Source organism: Halichoeres trimaculatus, unplaced genomic scaffold (assembly GCF_033239565.1).
Source record: "Halichoeres trimaculatus isolate MK-OKI-2021-1 unplaced genomic scaffold, fHalTri1.1 fHalTri1_scaffold_5, whole genome shotgun sequence".
In the NCBI taxonomy this organism is placed as follows: domain Eukaryota; kingdom Metazoa; phylum Chordata; class Actinopteri; order Labriformes; family Labridae; genus Halichoeres; species Halichoeres trimaculatus.
Genome location: NW_027437183.1, coordinates 16472231 through 16499084, shown reverse-complemented (window position 1 = coordinate 16499084; position 26854 = coordinate 16472231). Strand labels below are relative to the sequence as shown.

Below are 26854 nucleotides of genomic sequence, written 5' to 3'. Positions count from 1 at the left end.
CTGATGTTGGTTGAAATATGAAATATTTCTTAATCCCAAAATCTTACCGTGAGGAAAAGATTTACATGTTGAATGAATAAAGAGAATTTTTATCTGTATTTTACCAGTGAAACGATCGGTCAGCATAAAGCGTCGGTTTTTCCTACAGCAACCAGAGGCAGCATCCGACTGTCCCAGTCACAGACCCAACAGGCTGTTTGTATGGGGATAATGGACAATGTCCATGTGTTAATTGTGGGATAAACGCGGAAATATTGTCAGGGGACATTATTCCACCGTTTAATATCACATTGGCCTGGTCTACTGTTTAATTCCTGCTTTGTGACTCTCGAGTCTGACTGGTAAGTAGATTGTTAGCCTGCTAGCTTTAGCTAGCTGTTAACCCAAAGCTAACGGCAACTGGGGACAAGCTCTACCAATTGCTAAAGACGCGAGTGTTTGCTTTAGATATACAGGGATAGCACAATTTGCATTTGGCGAGTCTATTCATGTTCATAACTGTCTTTGTTTAGTGAGGCTGTATTCCTTGCGTTAACTTACATTCTAAAACGGTAAGTCTGTGGAGTGGTTGGCGTTTGAACCGCTATAGCTTAGTCCTGACCTGAATGTAGTCTTAAGGATCCAGCGTTAATCAAGTCCTCTAATTGTCCGAAAACGGTGCCCGACCCTCATACTACATAACAGCCTCTGATAAAAATTGTCATCAGGCTTGTATCATTTTTCGATGGCTGCTAAAAGTTCTTGTCCTTGCGTGTTTATTTTATTTGACCGAGATTAACTTCCTTGAGACACCCTTTGCTATAACGATACTCTTTGTGGCCATAAACAACTGCTCTTTATTTGCTCTCAATTAAATACAGGCATCTCCTTTTCTGCAAATCTACAACACAAGATCAGATTAATCAACCCGAATATGAGAAGGCATGATTAAGAATATCATTATCTAAATGATTTTCACGACTGATTTAGCCCAAAAAAAGCTAGATTTGAGGAAGTCTTGCAAGACTATTGCAGTCTTGACTATGGGCAAGACTGCAATACAATCGGTTCCACATCGGAAACAAACTATTTCACAGGTTAGGAGATGAATAATTCATAAAAGTAAGAAATAGGAGAAAACAGCGGAATTGAGGCATCCTGTTGATTATAATAAACACAACACATTCAAAGTATAGTCAACAATGTGTTTAATGTAAAAGGCATCAACATATTTCAAAGTGTGGAATGCTTTTAGTATTATTGTGTATCACAGCTCAATGTGTTCCCAGGGTGCATATCAGTTACTAGAACAGCATGTATTACCACTACCACCATACAATAAGATGCTGTAATGGTAAAGTGAAAGTAATGGCATAATGGCTTGTATTGTTGTTGAAAGCTTGAACACATCCTGCTAATGTATATACTGTCTGCATCTTGCAGACACTTAATAAAAGAGCATTGATGGGTAGACACAAATTCCAAAGCTACATGAGTGTTTGGTATTAGGCATTAGCTGAACATTGTTTCTTATAGTACCTCTAGTTGTAAACATTCTGAGATGTGTTTTCAATCAGATAACACTCATTTTAATCATGTTGGTAATTTTTTCTGATAGCAAGGAAATTATTTTTACCTAATTCCAGTTTTTAAGAAACAGAAGTTCCTCACTGCTATTCACAGGCCTTACAAAGAACATTCTTCACATTCATAATCAACCAAAAATCCTTTTAAGCCACACCAGCTTTGTAACCAGCAACAAGCTTTATTTCAACTCAAAGACTTGCCAGAAATTATGGTAGTGATAAAGAACAGACTGATAGATTAGATTGTGTTATTACTGAAACATGCAAAGTGTGTTTACCTTGGCTGATCTTTGTGTGTGTCCAGTTAGGTGGCAGCTATGGGTGGGTTGGGAAATGGGCGTCGTGGAGGAAGATCACCCCCTCTGATGATTGGTGCTTTAATTGCCTGTATCCTGGTTCTGGGCTTTAACTACTGGGTGTCCAGCTCCCGCAATCTGGAACTGCAGGTGGGTTCATCAACTTTTGAGGGTCTTTGTGTTTCTGTTGTTTTAACAGAGTGCATTAATCATCATCAGGCTCTCCACATTTATCAAAACGTGATGTGCTTTTAGATGAGTAAATAAAGATCACTATTACTTAATTTTGTTGGAAGCAAATCCCAAAGCATATTTCTTATCACTTTCTTTGCAGAGTTGAGCAAGACTTAAGCTTTTCTTCACTCCATCCTCTGCTTTTCTATTTTGTTACTATCTGTTTAATTTCCTGCATCTTATCATCATTTTATCCACTGATAAACAACCAATGAACTCAGTCTCTTTTGTTTCTTTGCTTTTTTGTTTGCGTGTTAGAACAGGGCTAGTTCTCTCCTACTGTTTGTGGAAGCAACATTGAGAAGAAACCCAGCCCCCTGTCAACTTTAATGTATAAAGCAAAACTACATTTCTGTTACCTTGCCCTATGCTTTTTTATGTTGTCCCTGTTTTAAAAGTTAAGTCCGCATGAACGGGTTAACAAGGAGAAAATATTGCCTTGAACTATATGATTTTTGTATCTGATACAGACAAAGCTGTATGAGCTGGAAGGCCAGGTGCGAAGAGGTGCAGCGGAGCGAGGAGTTGCAGAGCTGAAGAAGAACGAGTACCAGGAAGAAATCCAGAGACAGAAGGAGCAGATCAGCCACATAGAAAGCCTTTACAAGAGACAGCTGGAAGGAGCCCAGAACACCTGCAGCCAAGAGAAGGTGCACACAAAAACCACTTGTTTTTTAAATTTTGATTGAAAAACTCTCTAAACCAAGTTCAGTTCAAAATAAAACACCCAAGAGAGATATGTAACAAAGGCGTAAAGCTTCAGTGTATTTTGAGTTGTAATTTGCTTTGTGTGTGATCCTCTTTGCTTTTAGGCCGTTCTGCAGCAGAACATTACCTCCAGCACCAAAACTCTACAGGAACTCAAAGGTAATGTTGAAAATGACATTCCATTTCTTACTGGTTAAAAATCCACTAGAGCTGTGCAGAAAAGATATTTACCCATAATTCACAGCTTTGAATGTTTTTTTGTGTGGGTCTGTGCTGTAGGTCAGGTGAATCAGCTGAGCGATGATCTGGGGAAGCTTCAGAAGGAGTTGCAGAGTTGCCAAGGCAACATTAAAACCCTCAACAACAAACTCACCTATGACATGTAAGAGAAAATATTTATTCACACAATTATTAATTATCAGGGCTGTTTCAATGAAGATCAGGATGTACATTGAATTTGTATCATAAGACAACCCCAGTGTTTGGCATTCTTTCTTAATCTTTAATTGCATGTTTGTACACATGTGCAGGACCCACTGTAACTCCCAGGTCCTGTCCCAGAAGGAGCTGTGTGATGAAAGAGTGGCAGCAGCTAAACTTGAAGTTCAGAAGAAGATGGAAAAACTCATTGCTTCCCAGGGTGTCTCCTCTTCAGTGAGTTGACTTTCTTATGTGTGAATTCATCACATCAGAGGTTGTGAATTATTTTAATTCAAGGGATTTTTAGAGTTTGAATTTAGTATCATAGCAGAGAAGTGAAGCAGGCCAGCCTTTCTTCTGGAAACTCAGAAAATGTTCGCTTTATAAAAACTGATTCACTTCTAATAGTCATACACATTTATTTTGATCACCCTTCACCCTCATAAAGTGGTATAGGAATAATATTTCCCACAATGTTAATATTACGCTTGGGCGCTTGAGGTACAAATTGTTCTAATTGATTTTTTGACTGTTCCATCAAAAAATTCTATGTGGCAAAAAAGGAGGACTCTGCCATATTATTAACATGGTCATCAACTTAAATGAACATTATTTGTACCATTTTGAAGCTTAAATACAATCTGCAGGCATTAATAATTTAGCATTGAACCATTTTAAGACATGAAAAGCTTGAAATTTTCTAGTAAAGGAATTAGAATGTAATTAGTAATCTGCATTGTAAAGCATAACATGAAACTATTTATCTGCAGACCTTTATTCAGGGATTTAAAAATAATCAAATAAAACACATTGCTTTTAATCCAAACTTGTAGTGAGGAAACAATAAAAATACTCACTTATTAAGGAGTATAGGCCTCGTTCTTGCTATCATCAACAAATAGATCCAAGGTTTCTCTTAAACTTAGTTTCCATTTTTGTACCCTTCTTCTTCTGTTGTCTCCCTGCTGCATTGTTGAAGTTTGAGTATTGGCTGACTTTTACTCCACAGCTGGGAAATGTGGTGGATGGGGCAGTCCAGACTGGGGCTGATGGGGTGAAGACACTGACTGTAAATCAAACATCAACCCTGTCTCAGCCCAAAGTAAAAGAACCAACTGAGCTACTGACCAATGAGATCATCGTGGACAGCGGTAAAACACATGATAGTACTTGTTGCCCAGTCTCATATCGTGTCACTTCATGTGTCAACAACATCTTTGTGCTGTGTTTTTCTCCGGCCTAGATGCCCCACTGGACCAAGCCCTTGCAAAGGATGTTACTGTACCTTCAGCTACTGTGGGGAAGCAGGACATTTTGTCACCACCAGAGGGTGCTGCTACTACAGAGGAGGGTGATGCAGAGACCAGTAAGCATGTGAAGAATAACCTGACTGAGGATAAAGAGATGGAGGTGATGGATGCTCATGAAGAAAACCCAGCTCAGACAGAAGGTAGAGAGCTCAGCTTTTCCAAATCTCTGACACTCATTAACATTTTTGATAACAGCAATTCTAGACTTTCTTAGTGATGAGGTTAAAGACTTCGATGACTCTAACCCCTATGTGTCCTCAAGAAGCAGATCCCGGCATGGAAGGCATGCTGATAAGTCAGGTGAAGATCGATGATTCTCCTGGTCAAAAACTGGACGAGCAGGATGAATATGATGCTGAGGAACAAGTAGTGGGTGGATCTGATTTGGAGAAACAACAGCAGGCCAAACGAGCTGAAAATATAGGTATATCCTGACATTTTAGAGCATCTAACCATCAGAATGTCAAGTCTGAATGAGTGAAGGCTGTTGATGAATGCACTGTATCTGAAAGGGATGTGTATTACTAAAAATCATGTTGTGCTCTTTGATAGATAAAGACATGGAGGAGGAATTAGCCGACTATAACGGCGACGATGAGAATGAAGGCGAGTTTGAAGCAGACAAACAGGCTGAGCTTGCTCAAGTCTAAGGTACACCCTAAAACACTGTCTTCCCTGTTAAATATACTAATGTTGTCTGTCTTCATTATATTTGTGTAAAATGAAAACATGATCATCTTTCTGATGTATTTATTTAAAAACATCGTAATTTTGAACACCATTAGCACCATGATTGAAGAAGATGGCTGGCTCAGGGTCATCTGCACTTTCCAAATTAATGCTTTACCGGTCTTATTAGGACTGTTATTGGTAATCAAAGTAATTACTTGGTTAAAAGAGTTACATCAAGTACATTTTAGACTGTGTACGTCAGCTTTTAAATCCCCTGCACATGTTTTGTTTTATTGTTTCAGACAATATTGAAATTCTCTTGCAGGGCTGGAGTTGGATAAAGATTCTCAACACATTGGAAAGCAGAACTGATCATCCATCACAGCACAGTAACAGGTCAATGCCTCCCTCCAAACACAGTCAACACACATGAAACTCAAAAAATGTCAGGAAAAAAGGCTCACGACATTTAGTTTGGAGGATTCGTTTGTTTCTTATTTTGGCATTCTGAAATGTGTTTTCATTTGTGATCTTCGTTGAATTGTGTACATTTGGTTTGACTCACAATTAATGTAATTCAGTTTGCAGAAATAATGCTGAAACGTTAACAACTTAATATGCATTTCTTTGTATTCTGTAAGATCTACAAAAAAGACTGAAACATGAAAGTATGCATCGCCAACTTTTCCTCATGGCTTGACAACAAACATTCAAGTTCTCAACACTTCTCGGAACAATGGGTTTATATTGTGTCATAAGATGTGCTCTTTATGCTCACCCTGTAATTTCTTTCTGTAAAGTGTCCATTAGTGTATGCAAATGAGACTTCCCAAATTTGCAGCAGATTAAGCAAATGTGCTGAAATCGTAGCTAGACTGCTTGGTGCATTCATGTCATTTTGATGTTAAAGCAAATCAGATGGGAAGCATTAGCTTTGCATGCACATAGGTATCATACAAAAAAAGTTTGGTGTCACTCATTCTACTTGACACATGTACAGGCTAGCCTGGGGGAAAAATGGTGAATGAAACTTTGCCAGATTCAACACAGACTATGCTATCATCACTGAGTAGTGCTGAGCAATCCTTTTTGAAGACTCCCGTAATCCATCGCTCTTATATGTTAGTGTCTGCAAAGCTTTGACTCTGCTGTTGAAAGGCTCAGATAGAGTTAATAGAGCTGCTTGACAATTTGGCATAATTGATACAGCTGAGCATTTAAAAAAATATGAATAAAAAGAAGAGTGTAGCACACATGATTGTAGATTAACATTTTTCTATATTAAATCATGCCTTATAAAGTTTTCGGTTAGCTTCTCAGTGGAGGTCAGATGGAGAGTTGTGTTACATGTTTACCAATCATAGATCTGCTTTTGAAGTCACTTTTTTAATACTGCCTCTGTTCTGCTGAGTTTAATTAACTGTATATCTTGTGGAGAAAACAGTAGCTGTAGTTTCATGTTGGGAGTAGGACTCCTGCTAATCCAGTTGATGTGAACGTTTCATGTTGCTGTTCTTAAATGTAATAGTCCATTCAAGTTAGAGCTGCACTGGACTGGGTAATGGAAGGGGTAAGTGCAAACATGAACTAGTATCAGGTATCAGAGGACACAAAAAGTTTGGTTAACTTTGCAAGAGGCTTTTTTTGTGGGGTCTTTATGTACAGGACAGATGATTTATTCTAACTTGCAGGCACTCTGCTCCATGAATGAGAAGTCTTTCTGGTAAAATTGTGACAGATCATTTGCATGTTTCAGTTCATCTTCCTGACATCTATAAAGCTGAATTTATCATCAACTGGCAATTGTGAGAATACCTAGATATGTAAAAACTATCTTGTGAACTTCCATTATTTTCCTATCTGAAGCCAGCAGTTGTGAAGCCACAGTTGGGTATTATACTGTAGGTCAAGTGCACTCATCCCTTAACTTAAATCAAATGTCTGGTAGGATACAAACTCTTAGACAAAAAATGCAACACCATTATTGAAGATTTATTTATCAAGCAGTGTCATATTATTTGTGTATTTTTCTGAGAGAAAAAAAGGATAGGAGAGCGTTGATAGAAAGTTGTTTGCCAAAAACTCCATGGTCGTTATCCTACAAATTAACAGATGTCATCAAAATATTTTGGCTTTCAACCATAGTTCATACCAGGCAGTTTGGTGCACTCCAATTGATAACCAGTTTCCATATGGGGAAACGGTTAAACACATATAAGCACTGAGACTTTGTCAAAAAGACCTCAGTGAATTTAACAAACGCTGGACGTGTGTGTTTGGTGGACCTGATTTCAAACTTTCTGTAAGAGTCCACATTACCAGCTACAACGTCAAAGACAAGCTCAAATTTTCAACTTTCAATTTCCTTAATTTATTTCAGAGTTCTGTATTGTTTTTTTTAAGGTTGGCCTGGTCTTGAATAATAATAAAATAAATAGAAAAAAAACAATGAAAAAAAGACTGAAGTACTTAAAGACAAGAGCCTCACAGCTGCTTGATAAATAAAAAACTTGAAACAGAGAACATAAATGACGACAGATAAAACAGTGAATCAGACTCGCTTGTAACCCTTTTTTAAAACCATTTTGGTTGGCCATGCAAAGAAAATGTTTCTCTTTATGCTTCTTGTAAATTGATTTTCAAAGCTGCTGGTGTTTATTTGTTTTGGTCTGATGATGCTGACTTTTGACAAATTCTGCTTCCTGATTTGTTAGAAAGCTTCTGCTGCCTGTTTGTGTACAAAGTCCATTTTTTGTGTAACTGGAACAAATTTGTTTTTATAAATTTGATTTCTTTTTTCATTGATGATGTGTTTGGATTTTTATTATATTTCAATTTGAACTGCTGGATGCATTTCTGAAAAGATCAAATATTCATAGGCTTTATTGATGAAAGATAATAAAAACTGTTTTTATAACCACTCTGAGGAATTGGTTTGGAGTTTATTCTCAGATATTTCTTATATGATATTTCAAAAAGCTTTAAACAAACTTGGTTTATCCCTATCAAAACCTTTATTGCTTTAATTTTGATGTTTTCTTCTCTTGGAGCAGATGGTTCTAAATTCACTTTTCTCCAGACAGTAAACACAAGGCCAGAATATACTAACATTGAGCGTATAAAAGTGATATCAAATGGTCATCTGAAAGCAGCCTCATACAGTCTTCACAAGCCTTTGAAAGAACATATTCGACACAAACACCTTTACAGAAATGATGTACATTCCCGAGATAAGCAAATAGGAAATGCGGGTAGGTAAATGAGCCTAGATACCAGAGTATTTGTCTGCATATCTCATTTTACTCATAACTGTCAAGGTCAATAAAGTTACAGAACACTTAAATTACTGCACAGTACATATGTGGTGGTTGTAAGAGAAGCGGAGCAATATCTCACTGTTTGCTGAACTGAAAGTAAAAGGAGAACAGACTTGAGTTCATCAAAAGTAACAATGTTTAAATTTTAAGTCATCATCATCAACAGATTTTAATACCAGACAAAAATCACCTGAGTAAATTTAAAATGCAGTTTAGTGATTATTTACTGTGTTAAGTTAGAGAGCAGAATTTATGGATCCATCAAGCTAGTGGTCCAGGTCCTGAAGCAGCCCCAGGCCATCACACTGCAGCCATCATGTTTGACTGTCTACATGGTGGTCTTCGTCTGCAATGTTATTTTTTCACCACATGTAACGAGGTGCAAACTTTCCAAAAAGTTCCACTTTCGTCTAATCAGTCTACAGAATACTTCCCCAAAATCTTGGGGATCATTGAGATTTTTTTTTGTAAATGTGAGATGGGTCTTTGTGGGGTTTTTTTGGTGAGCAGTGTTTTTTGCCTTGGAAGTCTCCCATGGATGTTGTATTTGCTCTGTCTTTATCCTATGGTGAAATCATGAACACTGACCTTAACTGATGTAAGTGAGGCCTGCTGCATCATTAGATGTTGTTCTGGACTCTTTTGTGACCTCCTGGATGAGTTGTTGCTGTGCTCTTGGAGTCGTTTTTGTGAGGTGTGCCACTCCCTGGAAGGTTCACTACTGTCCTATGTTATCTCCAGCGGTAGATAACGACTCTCACTGTGGTTCTTTGGAGCTTTAGAAATGGCTTTGTAATCCTTCCCAGAATGATAGATTCCCCTAAGTTTGTTTCTCATCTGTTCTTGAATTTATTTGATCTGGGCATGATGTGTTGCTGTTTGAGATCTTTGAACCAACTTAATGTGGTCAAACAACTTCTATTTCAGTGGTTTCTTGATTCTAAAAGTCTGGTAGTAATCAGGCCGGGGTGTGGCATTGCAAGAGAAATCGAACTTAGCTTTCCAGAATGTGTGGTATGGTGGTTAATCAAAGTCATTAATGATTCAACAAGGAGGAGGGCAACGACTTTATCATACAGGGCTGGGATGGCTTGGATAACTCCCCCCCCCCCCACCCCCCCCCACCCCACCCCCCCCACCCCACCCCCCACCCCACAATAAATGAAATAATAATTTAAAAACTGCATTTTGTAATTACTCAGGTCATTTTTATCTGATACTAAAACTAGTTTGATGATCTGAAACATCTGACTTTGACAAATATGAAAAAATAGCTGAAATTTGTAAGGGGCCAAATACCTTTTTCACGGTACTGCACATATTGAACAACTCTATATATAACATTGTTGTGAAAAAAAATAAAAGAATAAAAAAAAAGCTTAAATTGTTTGTGACACACATTTTTTTCTTGAGCAAAACCTAAATCCTGTTTCCGCCCTGATATAAGAAAGCAAAGGTTAAATCCTATACAAATAGAAACAAATAGACAATACTACAAATTAATAATGCTCTGCCCTCTATGTTCCACCTTCAGCAACTGCTTTTTATTTTCATGTTGTAAACTCCTCTATAGCTGTTTGCTTCTTCTCCCCTCTCGTGAGTTATCAGATAATTAATGTGCTGACAGCCTGCAATAAAACTGTGACGAGTCATAATGCTCACAGTGTATAAAAAGCAGAACATGATCCATCCACGTAACACACCATCAGAAAAAGCCAATAGAGAGTCATCCACCGAGTGGTGTTCAAGGGGACTAAGATGAAGCTTTGCCTTGTCTTCATTTTGGTATTTGTTGGTGAGTGTGGAGTACCGTTTCCAGTATGTCTGTATTTCTTTGAACTCCTGCACTTAATACTCCTTTACGTAAACTTAAGAGGAGAAAATCTAACAGGTGAAGGATGAACAATAACCTAGTTATGAGACTGAACTTGACTTGTTATAAAATATTGTCTTCTGCCTGTTAGGTGCTGCGCTGAGTGCTATCGAAAAGAGGATTCTAGGGAGCGTGAAATGCGACAAGTTAAGGCAGTACCATGTGGAGATTGTGTCCAAGCAAAGGAAGGCTCGCTGTGGGGGCTCTCTGCTAAACACTCTCTGGGTCATCACTGCTGCTCACTGTGGAGAACAGTAAGACACATTCACACCATGTCTCAAATTATGCAGTTTTGATGGGATTCCCCTTAGAAAAAGGCACTTTTGAAGTAATGACAAGTAACTTCCATGCAAAAATTTCTAAACTTGTACCAAAGTGTAATATAACAAAGATTGGATTCAGAAAAATATTTTCATGGGTCAGCAGATTATAGCATTGGTCAAAATGAAACAAAATCTGCTTTATGACTCTGATGCACTGAGAGAAACAGTATTCAACGATCAGCCATATATTCAACATAATATGTTTGTTATAATCTCTCTGCTTCTGGGTTTCTGTTTTCAGGCATCTGGAAGTGGAGCTTGGTGTCAATTATGATAAACCCTTTTTTTCAAAAATAAAAGGGTTTTTCAAATCCGACAAACAAAAAATTGAACCCAAACAACAGTTTGTCTTTAAAGATGAGGAAGGGCATCTCCACGACATCATGCTCATTAAACTGACGAAGGCAGTGAAAGCACAATATCCAATGGTGGCTCTTCCTCCTGAGGGGTGCACCAAACCAGAGATAAACAAGCAGGTTAAGGTTGGAGGCTTTGGAACAGGATCTTCAAGTGAGTGATACGTCCATGCAGATAATGGCTTAAGTTGGTGAAACAAGAAGTCAGTTTTCTAATGCTGTTGTTTAAATCCACAGAGAAAAAATTCTTTGCAAAGTTGATGTGTGCCACCACTGAAATGTCCACATGTGGAGAGAATGATAAGCCTGACAGCAAGTACCACAGTGATGAATCTACCACTATGTGTGCCCATAAGCCTGGAGTGGATGCCTGCTATGTAAGAAAACTACATATGCCACACTGTTCTACCTGTATCATTTCTGTATACACCATGACATATTTAAGGAGGTTTTTCTTTTCTCTCCTCGTCAGGGTGATGCAGGCTCAGGCGTGGAGTATGACAATGCTCTGTATGGGATCATTGTCAGTGACCCTGTGGACAAGTGTACTAACCAGATTGTTATGCTGAACATTTGCCACTACAGGGAGTGGATTGGAAAAACCATGAAGGAAAATAGTTAATGAACCTTACAGGTTTGTTATGAGATCACAAAATGTAGGTTTCATATCATTTAACTGGCACGGCCACTCTATTGACTTAAGAACATGCTAACATTAATTAACTGATCACTTTTGAAGAAAATCTGAAACAGGGAAAACTTTACCAACCAAACAAAAGTGTACTTAGAAACATTATCTTTAAGGAATGTGTGTGAGCTGTGCTTGGTTAATTGTCTGTAAACATCATTACCATTACCATGATTAAAGAAATGTGGTCTCTCGTACTTCATGGGTGATTTTATTTTATCATTTTTTATACACTTGAATGGTAACTGTCTGAAATCTTCTGTCTGGTGTCACTGCTTTTATATTCTTACTTTAACTTTTTTGAAGGGTACATGGATATAACAAAACAAAAGATTCAGAACACTGTAACTTCACTCAAACTTATAACAGCAACTTCTCACATCACTTTGAAATCACAAAACAGCAGGTTACTAATTTGCTCAAACCAGGCTCTGTTTACACCGGCTTTTAAAGTCTATCATAAACAGTATTGACAGCTGTGTTGTTAAAGTGAGGTTGTAGGTGCCGAGAGTGAGGTCCGTCTGTCGCTGTATCCAGGCTTCATGTTCAAATCAGGCAAGAAGAGTTCATCCAGTCACTTCTAGGTCGGTTTTCAACTTGTCTGTGAGGTAGGTAACCTCATTCAAGGTGGAAATCCTAGTAAATCTTTTATTAAACAGCCACTTCTTGATTGCAAATTTACCCATGTATCGTATATATTCAGAGCATTACAAGCATTACAAATATTTGTTTGGCCTTTGAGTGCCCTGCACAGAGTTGTCTACAACATAATCTTGAAAAGCTTAGGAGAGCTGTTCTAGCAAGAAGTTAATTTAGAAAACACTGATTTAACATGTCTAAAGCGGTAAAAAGGACTGAAGTGAAGGGCAAGAAATGTTGGTTTACTTTCTTTTTTTTCCTTTCTAGTCTAGTCCTAAATGATTGAGGACACAGTTGAGGACATATGGGGATGTAAAAGTTATTATTTGATGAGAAAGGATTTGTACAAACAGGATTTTGCTAATCAGTCCCTACTAAGTAAAATTAAGATTAATTTAAGACTTAAATTTTGGATTTATTCTCATTAATTATTGTTTTTCCCTGTGAGATTGCTCTAATTCTCCCTGGTTCAGAAACTTGACCAAAGACGAGATGAAAGTATTTCAGTGAGCACTGTAGATCAGTGCTTGTGAGTCAATAATTGGCATTGGAGTGGGTAGACTTTGCAGCCTTATATAAATTTTTAACAAGGAATGGCTCTAAAAGGAACAACCAGGTACTGACTGATTTTCAGGTTCAACTTTTTTATTCAGATAAACACATAAATACATAAACAGATCTCATATGATTGAACGATATGCATTTGCTTCCATTTCAGGCGGAGTTTAAAGACTTTTCAAGATGTTGTGAAGGCAGCTTATAAAAGTTCTCAGAGGCCAGGTCTTTGTACACAATCACCTCGACAGGGGTCTGACTTTCACACACGCATTAACACACATTCAAACAAAACAATGGAGATTTGATAATGTCACTTGTTCAGGTCCACTCACAAGTTCTTAAGTCTGGTGTCTTTTTACTCAACAGTCAGGCAAAACCATAAAAACTCAATTTAGATACAAACTGGATCTGCACACAAGTTCAGCAGAGGACAAAGTCACAGCAGCTGAATCAGATGATCTTGACAACAGGAAAGTACTTGTGAGCCGAGAAGTCGAATTCTGGGAGCACCTTGGGAGACAATGAAAGTTTTTTCTCAATATTGAACATATGTTAAAACATTTAGGTACCCTAATCACAATGCTATCTTTGTTCTTCACGTCCTGCTTACTGGATCAAAAATTCTAATCTGCATTTTCTGTAACAGCTTAAACTAATTATAATCCAGGGAGTGGGGATATTCTGGGTTACCTTTGTCTCCTTCTTGTGACCTCCCGCCAGGAGCTTCATGACTACGATGTTGGGCTTAGCCACCTTCAGTATTCTGTTCACCTGAGGACAAGCATTACAAAATTACACATGAACTAAAACATCCAAAAATATGGAGTAAAAACAGAAGAAATGGTTCAGAAAGAGAAAGATAAGAATTAAAAGAACAGAACAGAAAAGAATGCATTTATTCAATAAGAAAAAAAAATCCTAACCTCAGGATCTGGGCTAGGCACATTTTCTAGGATGAGCTTGGCCTGCTGGAAGTGTTTGCTGGCAGCCAGATACAGGTCTGCAGAGCCTGGTGGAGGATTGTACTTCTTTAGATCAGACATCTCCTGCAGAGGGGAAGAAGGGAACAGTCAGAGGTGGCAGATGATAAAATGGGAGTCAGATAAATAGAAAAATCTATGGGATAAAACGTAGTTACAGAAACAAAACAATAGCATGTCTGTCGTTGAGTTGAGATGGAGGAACCAGAAGATAGAGGAAGCCAGCTTTGGTACCTTGAACTGGATGTAGTGCACAGGTGGGGGGGTGACCACACTGTTGAAGGGAGCAAAGCGATGCTCATAGCGAACCTGTTCACTGTCCAACTCAAACTGAGGCTTACGCACCTTCCCATCCATATCCAAAGCTACCATAGTCTGAGGAGACAGAAACAGGTGATGGGTAACACTGCAGTGTGCAAAAAGATGAAAAGAGCATCACCACTCATGCCCTACCTTGTACATGCCAGCACACATGTTCTGGTAGGCTTGGCTCATTGTGATCTCTTTGCTGAGCGGGCGAACTGCACAGGAAGCCAAAGCTTATCATTAGGAAAAGGGTGACATGAAGAATAAGCCAACACATTTAATGACACACTTGTTTTGTGCAGCTCTTGGTGAACATGGCGTGCACAGAAACTACAGCGATGCACACCTTTTTTCTTCTTTTTTGTCTTTTTGCTGCTGCGACCCTTCAGCTGCTCTTCCATAATCCTCTCCTCTGCCATCTGAGAGGAGTCAGCCCTGCTCAGAGTAGACATCAGCCACGCGTAAAGGAACTCTGACAGGTACCTGCAGTGAAAAAACCCCACATGTTTAATCACAGAATAACATGAGTGTAACCATAGCAGTGGTCTTGTTTGTGTGAGTTTGAGCCGAGTCAAGTGAGTGACAAACAAAACGTGTGTGCTCTCACCAGTAGATGTAATAGTATTCATGCATGCTGTATAGCTCCAGCTCAAAGCCACTCAGCAGGTACTGGATCATAATCCTCAGGTTGTGGTACAGGATCCAGGTGCCGAGGCAGGCCAGATGCTGTCGCTGAGGCTCAAGTTTCATTAGCAGGCTGTGCAAAGCTGCATCCACCTTCTCTGCCTGCACAAAACAAAACAGAAAGTTTTTTGCAGTTGTTTTTCAAGTTAATAAATCACAGTATTTACTTTTCAAAGAGGATAGAAACAGCTGTGTTGTACTTCATCCTGCAGCGTGGCAAACTCTTCAAGAATGTGACCCAGCTTGTCTCGTTGCCGAGCTCGGTTGTGTCCGTGGATCTGTATCAGGCTGCAGAACGGCTGCAGGCAGAAAAGACAAAGGACACAAATGCTAATAGCCTCAATGCTTTACTTTTTAACCATTTGTGTGCAACTTTCAGCATTACACCAAGAGCCTGTACACACATTCCTGGAATTGTTTTTCTCCAAGTATTTACCAGATAGACTCATGATAATGCTGAAGAGTAAAAGTGACATACCCTGGAACAGTGTGTGACAAAGGAGTCAATGTAGTCCTTGGCCTGGTGGTTGTTAAACAAACAACACCTGGGGAAGGACACAAAAACATAAAACCACAAGTCAGCTAATCTGAAAACACCTAAACAGACTCAAAAATGTTGAATCACATAAACTATTTGATCAAACTTACTTGTAGGAGAGCACAGGAGGGCTGACAAAGTATCGCAGAGCGTCTTTTATCATGTCCTGCATCAGGTGGGTCCCAAACACTTTTTTATTATCTATCAGGAACGTTGTCTGCATTGAGAGAAAAAACATTTGTATAGCTCTTATACTTACGTTTGACCTGTAATACACATTAAATACTTACACAATTACATGAAAACACTGAGAAGTCACTATTACTGTTCTACATACTAGATAAAGTCTGCATGAAATTTAAGAAATCTCTGTGCTCATCTCAGAAAGGGCAGCGTCCCTTCCAGATAAAAACTAAAGCTATAAACTTACCTGAAGCAGAGATCTGGAGAGCACACAAGGAGACTGCTCACTGAACTCACAGAAGAAGTCCTGGTAAAAGAAACATAATCATTACATTGGTATAGTTTTGATAAATGTGTTGTTGTCATACAATATGCATAAAAAGTTAAACAGAATTTAAAATGCAACTACTAAGTCAGTAATAAAAAAGAATAGCAGAGCTTCTTTTTTTTTTTTTTTTTAGAAAAAGTTTGAGGGCATTATTGTGAAAAAGTGCTGCTTAAGTGTAAAGTAAAGATCCAAAAAACTGTATTTACCAGAATGCCATGTAGGTTGGTGGTGTTGATCACGTCACACACAGTCTTGATTCGTTCTATTAGTTTCCCAAAGTAGGCCACCATGTCCTCTCTCTTTATGATCTTTGCATAGCGGGGAAAAGTCGGTGGCAGCAGTCTTTGATTTACAAGGGGCTCAAAACCCATCATGATGGGATGGTCTGGACGCAAGAGAGAGACTAAAGTTATTCAAGCAGCTCTGTGATCACAAAGCGATCTTCCCAAGGGCAACGCCTTAGCTGAAAGTAGTGGGATGGTGCTGGTGTAGGTGTATACGTTACCTCCTTTAGTGGTGTCGTTCTGTGACTGGATGCCGTGCTGGATGCTGGAATGAATGGCTGACAGGAGGTCAGCTGCCTGAGCCACAAGCTTCTGGGCCTCTCCTACTGAACTCGTCTGAAAAAAGATATACCATTAACAATAAAAAATAAATGCTAAAATAAATATAACAAGATATTTTCTTTGCTCTTATTTAAAGAGCAGAAAACCCATTTGGCAGATATTCATTTCTGTCATTTGTAGGTTTTGGTGTGTTACCTCTTTCTTTGTGAAGGTGATCAGTGCTGTCAGCAGAAGGCGTGTAAACTTGATTCTATTGAAAAGTGCCAAGAACTGCTGATGCTGGAAAAATGAAGCGCATGAGAAGATCAAACAGGCTCATATGTGCATGAGAATCTATTAATATAATCAGCCTTTAAATCCCCAAGTAACCAGAAAGGCCACATTTTTCCTTAGTTTAGACCAAGTCCATTTTTGGGTCAGATTTTTTCTTCATTATCATAACTGTTATAACAGCTGGAAATTCCACAGGAGAGTCTCCTGGGGTCATATGAGTTCACTATAATCAGATAGTAGAGAACAAACAAAGTGTAACTCACAAGGATGTGAAGGAGATGACCTAACTTACCTCCAGCTCTACCTCTGGGTTTCGCTGCTCGCCCTGTCGACTGCGGGTGCTCTGAGGTGGTGGAAGAGAAACCATTAGAGAATTCAGTGCTCCATGTCTGTATCACAAGTATTTCACTGGGGTTTTACTGAACTGGCAAAGAATGTTGATGCAACAAATACCTTTACTTTCCTCTGCAACTCATCCTCCACATCTTTTAGCATACCTGAAATGAGGAACAAGTGTCAGAAAGACGTCATCAGGCATTCGTTTAAATTCACAGTATTAGTCTCTAAGTGTCACTGCTGTAGACAGTATGTTAAAGCTAAGGACTTAATGGTTGATTCTTCATCAACTGATCAGCTTTAGTACCTGTCACACGCAGGTCCGTTACATTGTTGGCCATCTTGAAGCCATAGGTCATAGCCTGGAAGTCCTCCTACAGAAAAAGGTAAAAGAATAATCAGACCAATAAATATGACCCTGAATACTCAAGAGCAAAGTGAGATATTACTTGCTTTTTTTTAAATGCTTCTATAAACAGAAAAAGAAGGGGTTGCATTATAGAATCGATGATTGTCTCATTACTTAAAAGTGAAAGAAATGCTGCCACAACTATATTTGCATTTGAAAAATTCTTCCTTCCATTTACTGAAGTTTTGTTTCGGTATTTTAACAATGGAAGGAAAGATTGCACAGACTTTTAAAGAGTCGCTTACCTCCTCAAACACAGCAGCTTTGTTGACTTTCTCCCGTGCTATGTCGCACACCTTCAGGATGCCCAGAGCAAAGGCTTTCAGGGCTGGCTCCTCTATCAGGTCTGGGTTATGGACATACAGGCAGGTGAACACGGTCTGTGCCAGAGAGTGGCCCTCCAACCAGGTGATCTAAGAATACAGAGAAAATGCACACCCAATGTTTTGATATTTGTTTTTTTTTTGTGTGATATTGTAAAGAAAAAATTGTAGTTTGCTTGATGACTGAATGATTTTTCTGTGTTAAAAATCGAATTAACAAAAAAAACATGTGATTCATCAATTGTGTATATCAATTGTCCATATGTATACAAAAACCACAAAGTTTACAGTACAATAGAGTAAAACTCACCAAACAGCAGAAACATGTGTCTATGATGCCGATGAGTTCAGGAAGACTTAAATCTTTAACCTTAATGGCTCCCTCCTACATTGAAACCAGAAAGTCATACAATAAGAACAAACCAACTGCATTATTAAACAAACTCAACTTATCAATGCAATCACAGTTTTAGAATTTCAATCAAGAAATTGGTGTCATTCCTACATTTTACTGTTTTCCTTGTAAAGTGGTCAGAACTCAGCAGCACTTTACCTTGATAGCCTGTTCAAAGTTGAGCACTTTCCTGTTGACCTGGTTTCCGATCATCCCTGCATCCATCTTAGGATCCATCATCTCTATGGCTGACATGGCCTCAAACAAGCCAAACCTGCCATGGAATAGGTCCATATGTTTATAATAAGTATCTCACAAAGATTTCCTTTCTTATCCATGTTTTGAATAAAAGTCATAGATTCCCAGACATAAACACTCTACAAACTGTCCCTCAAATAATGCAAATAGGATGTCATACTCACAGTTTATCATGAAGCAGCTCTCCAAGGTTCAACTCTATATTAATATGGGGTGAGGATGAGAAAGTGAAACATGTCAGTCTCTTTTATAAATCCGTTTTGGCATACAGTCACTGACAGAATCTGTACCTTTGCAGGAACCCTTGAATTCATGTGTAATATCAACCCAGTTGGCATTGTTCCTCATTTTTTCTGGGATGCCCAGACCCCAGCCAGCATCATCGTCTTCAACCGCTGATTTCATCACCATGGTGACTACTAAAGATAGACCAGGAAAAAAAGGGGGGAAACTCATGTTAAAAATGTAGTATGGGGTAGAATTTGTCTGCCTTTTTGGCAGCTAATAATAATTATAAAACAATCATTCCCCTTTTGTGTTGTTTTAAGGACTTTTATAGTGACTTTCTTCTTCAACAGTTACTTCCAGCTCAATTCTGATCTTAAATTACCTGTGGTTTATAGAATTCAAACACCAAATCAATAATAAAATCGTGACATAGAGTTAATGATAAAAACACAAAAAAGTTAAGTCTTTTTTTTATTAAATTTGAACACAATAGATGTAAAAAATGTATTGTAATGCGACATCATTCTCGATTATTCTTTCATAATCTACGAAGGCTCTCTGACTGCTTGTATGTCCTAGTGATTACCAAAATTTGTGCTTGAACTCCACTCCCGGGTGGACTAACGGGGGTATTTTATAGAGTGGGACAACAGTAGGGGATTAACATTATGCTCTGACTTGGAAAGCTAAATTAGAGCCAAAAAAGGTATAAATTGAACGCATCAGTGCAGTCGATGACCTTAGCCTTTTTAAACCAATAAAGTGACATTACCATGATAGATCCGCATTTTGAATGACTTTTATTTAATCTTTAACAGATTTAAGGAATGATATTGACATAAGAATTATAAAAACGTCTATCAACTCTACTGATTACATTTCACATAGAGATCTTCCAGCTACTTCAAGCAAAAATCTGTCACCCTATTTGGCATACCTTTAATTTTACCTGTTTGAAACATATAGGAAAAATCAAAGGTATGAGAACAGATAACAGATCTTTTCTATTTTTTTAACCACTTAAAAATATCAAAAGTCGTACGATAGGACATGTAAGCTAGCTATTACCAACGTCAGTGTAGCTAGTACTACCGTGTGCCAACAAGCTGTTTGGCCAACAGTGGGTGTTTCCAATGCACAGTCCTAAATTTTTCGTCATTCACAGGCTATTTTAAATGAAAAAAACATTGAGAAGCTTAAAAATGGTTAAAAATGAGGACATACCTTAGTATTTAGAACCAACCATGAAGCTAATAAAGATCTCTTCAATAACTGACGCATAAATTTGACGTCACAATCCGTCGTCCTTTTGGTAATTGTAGTCCTTGTATGGCATCATAGGCTTGAAGCCCACGGTGAAAAGCTCAGAGATTTTTATCCTATGTCATGTAATGAAAATTTATTTGTTAGTGTTACATTTAGGTAAAGCGTGCGAGCGAGCGAGCCGATCATTTCAAAGACTTTAAAACAACGCTTAAAACACAGAGAGGAATGTACTCTCGCGTTGTTCACAGTCAGCCCCTGTGACAGCTTGGGCTGGTCTCATCACAACATCATCAGGGCGTTTCAGGCAACGCTCAGGCACACACTAGCGGTCCGCCTTAACTTGGAACAGGTCCTCCCCGAACGGGACAGCCGTTCCTAAATATACAGGTTGGTAAAATCCTAGCAATATAACGTGAAATATAGGTCAGTTTCCTGTCGCTGTTGCTTATATGCTATGTATTTAGCATTATTGTTAGCATATTCTTCGTTAGCTTGCCTGCTGTCGCAGACAGGCGGCCGTTAATGACTGACTTGTCTAGCAGGTGCAGCAGACACCAGCCTTGGTTGGTTATCTTACTAAACATACAGCAAAACAGTAAACTGTTACATCCAAATTATGACTTATTCTTGTTTTCCTTGCTTGCTTGTATACTGACAGTAACATATACGTCTGAAGTCCTCTTATTAGGTTCTAACCCAGTAGGGCCGCCGGACAGTCCTTTGTAAGCTGTCCCCCACAACAGATATGTTTAACATTTGCTTCGGTGAAAGCTTCAGCAGATTATTCTTCACGTATAAGGCTTTTAAAGGTCTGGATCAAACAACATTTGTGTTCCACCTCTACCCATTTATATCAGATCAAGACCCCATGTTTCATGTGGGTTTTTTCCAGCTGCACTTGTCAGAAAGGTTGAGGGAATTTGCAGTCATACTCAGAGGAAGCTTTTTGCCTCCTACCTTTATTCACTGCTGATTTTATTCTCTGAATTGTATGAGAAGTATATGTGACCATCACGCAAATAGCACCTAACACTGCAATTAGACAAACTCTTTTTCTTTTTTCAACCAAAGCTTTATCTTTACTTTACACTAGTGTTGTGGCCTGATTGCTCTATCAGTCGCCGCAGCATCACCTATGACTCATCTTACCTTAATCCATAAACACTCCTGTATCCACTGCCTGCCTGAATATAAACTCTTGCAAGACCTTTTAATGGCATTACTCCAGACTTTCGCTGAAATTAATTGCTCAGTGATGTTTTTGAAATTAGCTTGGCCCATGTTTTTTTTTTTATATATAATGCACACACATGATCAAGTATTGCTTTGTTCAACCTTGTCTTCAGATTACCAGGTCTGCAGGTTCTTTGTCTCAAGAAATACGAGATCTTTGGCATGAAGGGCTGCTTCTTTTGTTTTGCATTGAATCAGCCATGAAGTTCACAGTTTCTTTCAGCAGGTATGCTCTGGTCAGTGTTAGCCATCCATCTTTAGGTGCAGAATACTTCAGCGCCCTTAGGGGTAACACATATGAAGAAAAGAGGTATTAAGTCTGTGTTCAGTCAAGATTTCTTGTTACCTGGATTTACTTTTGTAGCAAGGATAGACTACAGCCTGTCAGAGGTTTATCATGCCTATCCCTCTTCGTCACTGAGGTCTCGATTTTCTCCTCTTTTTTTCAGAAGACATGAAATGTTGATGTGGTGAAAATGAATAAACCCAAAATGGCCACAGAGAAAGGGTGAGTTCTTATGAAGATTAAAAAATGCAATTTCAAATGCACAAACATGTGTGAGATCTGTGATATTTGTGCATGTATCTAATGAGTTAACACTCTTTCATCGCAAGTACCTATTCACATAAACTGTCTCTTTCATAATAAGTGCCTGCTTTCACTGTACTTGATGTGCTCTATTTCACCTTTAAGCTGTCTGTACATCACTAGCTTTAATGTTTGTCTTGTTGAACTAGCTGTGTGTGAAAGGTGGCATGTTTGTGCACCACTGTGGAATGTAGTTCTCCTCATATATGAACCTTGTTACTGTCAGTGCCGAGGAAACAAGACAGGAAAATTAATTTCACACTGTAGGCCCTTGTCAAGTTTGAGGATTTATTATTTCATCAGCATAAAATAATCTGTGCTCAGCTGAGACTTATGCAGTGTGTTTATCCAGGCTTTACTTCTCCTTCACCGATTTACTTTGTCTGTACTTGCATTACATTTTTGCTCTTTTTTCCTCTTTCTGCCTCGAGCACACACACAAACTCTTTCCCTACGTCTCCTGCTCTCTGTGTCTTTATAAGGACATATCAGAAACTGTGCTCCACCGGGTACAATCAGAGACTTTTGATTCTCTCTCCCATGTTTGCAGTTGCTGCACCAACAGCTGACCCCTGACCTTGTGTTTCCAGTTGAGGGCTGCTGAGCTAAGGTTAAACATGGGGGATGGGTCAGTCTCAGGAACAGTGAAGGCTGTAGGAGACAGAATCATGCGTCAAATTAGAAGATACAAACAAAATAGCGCTGTTAAAGAATGCTTTTCATTGATTGCACATTTGTGATTTTGTGCAAAAATTCTGAGGGCTGCACAATTAAACACAGTTTCAAGCACCCATGCATACATGACAAAAATATCCTAAAAGTCAAAATTTATCAAAATAGATAAGAGAAAACAATATTTTAGTGAAAATGCACACTTTTTACTCAGCAGGTTAACATTTTATGTTTTGGATGGAGGCCTGGGTATAAAAACCACATTTTCATGTCATATTGATGCATTCAGTTAAAGACTGACCAACAATCGCTAAACCAACTAGTGTCTTTATAGTGGTTAGAAAAGACCCTTTGGACTTCTGAAGTCCGAAACACAAGAACTGTTAAAATGTGAATACCAATGTTTATGTATTACATTTCATGTGATTGCAGTATTGAACTGTCATAACACATATTTATATAGCATTTTCTCATATTCCTTTAAATGAAAATTATATTCTGAGGTTATGATTCCAATGTTGGGTCAAACGTACTGTACACTCCTCATTGTGGGCAGTTGTTGTGTACTTGCACTGATACTGATTTCTACCCTGTACAGATGGATGTCCACATACTTGATTTGTTTTTTTTACTTGATCTTTTTTTCCTAAAACCCTGAACAAATACAATTTTTTCTATTTTTGAAGTTTCCACACATTTCCTAAGATAAAAATGTGTGTATTTACAGTGTTCCCAGTAACTCCAGGGTACTGATGCTGCTGGGCCAACTGGAGAGGATGAATGGGGAGGCCATGGGGAGGGACGTTGACATGGCAAGACAGATCACAGCAAAGATACTTCATCTCATACAGACACAAGGTGAGGACACACACACACACACACACACACACACACACACACACACACACACACACACACACACACACACACACACTAACACACACACACACACACAAAAAACTGAGTAAAACTGAGTAAACTGAGTAGCACTGCCCCCTATTGGTACCCCCTGTACTGAAGTACTATTACCATCACTTCTACCACACATCTTAATAATATTCATTCTTTGTTATGTAATGTAATGCTGATGAAGGTCTCACAACAATAAGTTGGGTCCAAATGGAAAGAAACCATTGTTGTGTTCTAAATGTTAAATTAGACCAGAGATTTTTTTTACCTCTAAATCTGGTGTCACACATACTTTATACAATTTGACAGAATTTGCTTGGAGCATTAATGGCTTTGGGATTTGGCTGAATGTCCTGGCTTGAAAAATGCCCACTATCACATATAGCCTATATGTTGATTTATGAGAACTCCATAGATTTACTAATGCACTTTCATTGCATTGTTGGACTGATAGAAAAGGCATTTCAGAATTTGCTGAACAAAGAGATCATTTTTGCTGGTCACAGTTTGTTTTCCAATACTGTCCTACTTTGCACAAAGGCACAGATCAGGGGGAGCTACAGAGGTCTATTGAACGTCATTCTTTCCAATACTCAATAGTTTTTGTTTTCAATCTTGTAGTCTTTAATATGACTTGCAATAGTTTTCTAAACTTAAACAACTTTTATGGCATATGCTGCCATGCTATGCCATCTCCTGTGGACTGACCCTGATGAATAATTCCTGATGTAAAAATGTCATGTCAAGTATGTTGATTTATTAGAAACGTGTTGGAAGCATGTGCTCTGTAAATAGAGATGGGTTCGTCAAAGTGTAGGTGGATTGATACAGTGTCCCACGTTGTAGTTATCTGATTACTGTTTTGAAAGGAGAGCAGAGAAGGAGACCTGACAGCAGAAGGAGAAGGCTTTGTGCTGGCTCTCTGTGCAGAACAGAATGAAACATGAGTGTGTCTTCAGGTCTTAGCTGGGTGTCTCTGCCACTCTGTGCAGCTGGAATGAATGGAAATCTCTGGTGCAGGCATCATCGCTCTGATGCTCTGGCAATTAGTTAATCTAAAGGAAAAAGCAACTCTTTACAACACTTCACCTTGTTTTTTTTTATTTCTAAGAAGAAGATGTAGAAAAACAACTTTGAATACACATTTTCAGCTACAAAGTGGCATTTGTATACATTTTTGAGGTTGCAAGAATAATGAATAATACAAATAGTGAATACTTTCGACTAGTAGTTCAGAGAGTTTGTATTTTAATCCTGCTGACATCCGCTCAATTTGTTTTTGATTTTTCTCTCACCCTTTCTGGGGGTTCTCTCTTTCCTCTTCCCACAAGCTGTTGCATCCTTCCACTTCAAAAGACACTTGTTAAGCTGGTTAATCCATTGTGACTCATGGCCTCAGTGGAAACCATTCTGTCTGTGACCCCGTCCATCATGATATGTATGTCAGCTGTTCAACTCTCATCTGCTGCTGGCCTGTCTGTCACAGCCCGCCTGCAACTTCAACTCAAAATGTCCATGTGTGTGACGTTAGTCTGGGGGTCTATGACCCTTTTCACAGTAACTATACACCCCAGGACTGACTTTGCTGTACTCCTGTCTCATGTTCAGAGTCTTTGGAGATTAGGAAGCAGTCAAGAGATACCAAGAGAAAGAAGAGTGGTAGAAAGGGAAGTCAAGGTTGTTACATTTGTAGGGAAATTCGTCTGCAGGTTTTTTTTCTTTACAACAGGATGAATTCAGACTTGGTCACAACACTTCTTTTTTTTCAGCATCTGTTTTTATTTGATGGAGTCTTTTCTGTCACAGTCAGGGAGCGAGTGTAATAAAGAGAGGATGCCTGTCGAAAGCAATCCTATGCAGTTGTCAGTTTCCTGTAGGTGCAGTTGATGATTTAGTTTCTGGTAGCGTGCGAGAGGAGGTGCTGATTACTGTGTTTACTGAGTCCTGCCCCTGAGCCAAGTGTGTTGGTACACAGTTGGAGAGTTTGGGGATCGGCCAGTTGAGCAGTTTATTCTGAGGATAGAGACACAGCAGCAGTTTCCTTCATGCTCCATTTAGTCCGTCAAACCTCTAAGTCTTTTTTAAAACACTTCCAATCCTGGGAATTCTTAGGTTTGGGGTTTTTATTTTCAACCAAAGCTCTGAAAAAATTGGTGTCGTTTGTGATGAAATGGAGTACAGCTACTCTAGAAGACACTGTCCTCCTGTGGTCTCCCCTGACCCAGGTAGGGTTCACATTGATGAAGATATGTCAGGTATTGTAACTAGCTGAAGTGAACTGTTTAATCTGTCTTATAAAAATTCTCACCATAGTTAACTAGAGTTAAGTCGATAATTACACCTGTCCTTTGGATTTTTTTTTCTTAAGTCAAGTGAAAGCAGGAAATCTAAATTAAAAAAACAGTTTAGATTCAAACTTTCAAGTACATGCAAAACATTGTTAGCTTTTAACCTGAGATAAATAATATTTTCAGACAAGATTTGTTGGTATGGTAAACTAAAGAGAAGTTGTGCTGAATTCACAAAATGTGTTTTTCTTAAGAGTATACTGCAAAGAGAGTTTGTGAAAAAGGGTGAAGGTCAGGACACTGTTTCAGCTGGCTGCTGTAATGATCAGTGTCATGTCACAGGGATAGCAATTTGATTAATCCTGTGCTGCTCTAAGTAGTGGTCTACCTAGGTTATTTAATTTTCTTTTTTATTGAAAGACCTTATAGTGGTAAGTATATGATTTTCTTCTAAGGGACATCATCTGCATGAGTACTGTGCCAACAATTATGAGCTGGCTATCTGTTATAATTTGAGAATCTTTATAGAAGTTTATTCATATTAAGACACATTCACAATTAGAAAAACACACACATTCAGTACAAATTGCAAAACACATTAGTGGTATGCAGTCTGTATGGCTGAATGAGGTGAAGGACAGCCTCAAAGTCCTTTGTGTTTAACTTTATGTTGTATGCATCATTATGGTGCGTTCACACCAACATGAATTACCATGAGATTTGAGCAGATGAATGTGCAAATTTTTTGTGTTAACTCGCTTAATTCACGCATATAACTCACTTCATTGCCCAAAGACGCAAACCCAGCTGAATGCTGGTGAATGATTTGCGTTTGCATACCACTTTAAGAAATCTGCATGAGTGAGTAGTTCATTTTGATTTACAAGCAGTTGTAATAAATACCACGCAGTTTGACAGAGTGAATGCTTTAATTTAAGACCTGAGTCAAATCATAACAGCCCTGATATAGACTCATAAACTTGTTTATCAGGGCAAATTATTTTTACTGTTCCAATCACTTAAGTGTCAATACATGTGTTCTGCATATACAGGTGTTGTTATAAAGCTGTTTTTACTAATCCTGTTTCAGAAGGTACTTTAATGCATATTTTTTCAAGACTTTGTTGCGAGG

At 38.6% G+C, this 26854-nt stretch overlaps 4 protein-coding genes across 9 annotated transcripts in view; 3 read left to right on the top strand and 1 right to left on the bottom strand.

Annotated features, from left to right (window-relative positions):
• Positions 1 to 152: 152 nt before the first annotated feature.
• Positions 153 to 8126, top strand: golm1 (golgi membrane protein 1). Of its 2 annotated transcripts, none has more exons than XM_074670930.1 (11): positions 153 to 341; positions 1870 to 2011; positions 2566 to 2745; positions 2908 to 2962; positions 3083 to 3185; positions 3334 to 3457; positions 4233 to 4374; positions 4467 to 4673; positions 4799 to 4957; positions 5086 to 5184; positions 5531 to 8126. In XM_074670930.1, the coding sequence occupies exons 2-10, from the start codon at positions 1883 to 1885 to the stop codon at positions 5181 to 5183; spliced, it is 1197 nt and encodes a 398-aa protein (XP_074527031.1). In that variant the 5' UTR covers positions 153 to 341; positions 1870 to 1882; the 3' UTR covers position 5184; positions 5531 to 8126. The 2 variants fall into 2 exon arrangements, with proteins under 2 accessions (XP_074527031.1, XP_074527030.1); XM_074670929.1 differs by having other exon boundaries at positions 4796 to 4957.
• Positions 8127 to 10079: 1953 nt separating this feature from the next.
• On the top strand, positions 10080 to 11837 carry LOC141790963 (kallikrein-5-like). The gene is made up of 5 exons (XM_074671134.1): positions 10080 to 10317; positions 10487 to 10649; positions 10960 to 11228; positions 11312 to 11451; positions 11547 to 11837. The coding sequence occupies exons 1-5, from the start codon at positions 10281 to 10283 to the stop codon at positions 11694 to 11696; spliced, it is 759 nt and encodes a 252-aa protein (XP_074527235.1). The 5' UTR covers positions 10080 to 10280; the 3' UTR covers positions 11697 to 11837.
• A 1175-nt stretch (positions 11838 to 13012) lies between these two features.
• naa35 (N-alpha-acetyltransferase 35, NatC auxiliary subunit) lies at positions 13013 to 20159 on the bottom strand. Of its 2 annotated transcripts, none has more exons than XM_074669679.1 (23): positions 19990 to 20159; positions 18828 to 18956; positions 18702 to 18735; positions 18439 to 18553; positions 18196 to 18270; positions 17808 to 17975; positions 17461 to 17527; positions 17271 to 17314; positions 17110 to 17160; positions 16740 to 16823; positions 16484 to 16598; positions 16185 to 16363; positions 15898 to 15957; positions 15578 to 15684; positions 15408 to 15474; positions 15130 to 15228; positions 14853 to 15031; positions 14592 to 14728; positions 14393 to 14478; positions 14174 to 14314; positions 13883 to 14005; positions 13650 to 13730; positions 13013 to 13469 (listed from the first exon to the last, which is right to left on the bottom strand). In XM_074669679.1, the coding sequence occupies exons 2-23, from the start codon at positions 18946 to 18948 to the stop codon at positions 13410 to 13412; spliced, it is 2193 nt and encodes a 730-aa protein (XP_074525780.1). In that variant the 5' UTR covers positions 18949 to 18956; positions 19990 to 20159; the 3' UTR covers positions 13013 to 13409. The 2 variants fall into 2 exon arrangements, with proteins under 2 accessions (XP_074525780.1, XP_074525781.1); XM_074669680.1 differs by having other exon boundaries at positions 13014 to 13469; positions 14393 to 14460; positions 19990 to 20157.
• Positions 20096 to 26854, top strand: part of agtpbp1 (ATP/GTP binding carboxypeptidase 1) — a 25483-nt gene continuing 18724 nt past the window's right edge. For 2 of the 4 annotated variants that reach the window (XM_074669677.1, XM_074669675.1), the window contains exons 1-3: positions 20096 to 20418; positions 21714 to 21772; positions 23253 to 23383. In XM_074669677.1, coding sequence (XP_074525778.1) covers positions 21741 to 21772; positions 23253 to 23383 — 163 coding nt within the window. In that variant the 5' untranslated portion in view covers positions 20096 to 20418; positions 21714 to 21740. The remainder of the gene's footprint in view (positions 20419 to 21713; positions 21773 to 23252; positions 23384 to 26854) is intronic. The other 2 variants (XM_074669676.1, XM_074669674.1) reach the window with 1 other exon arrangement.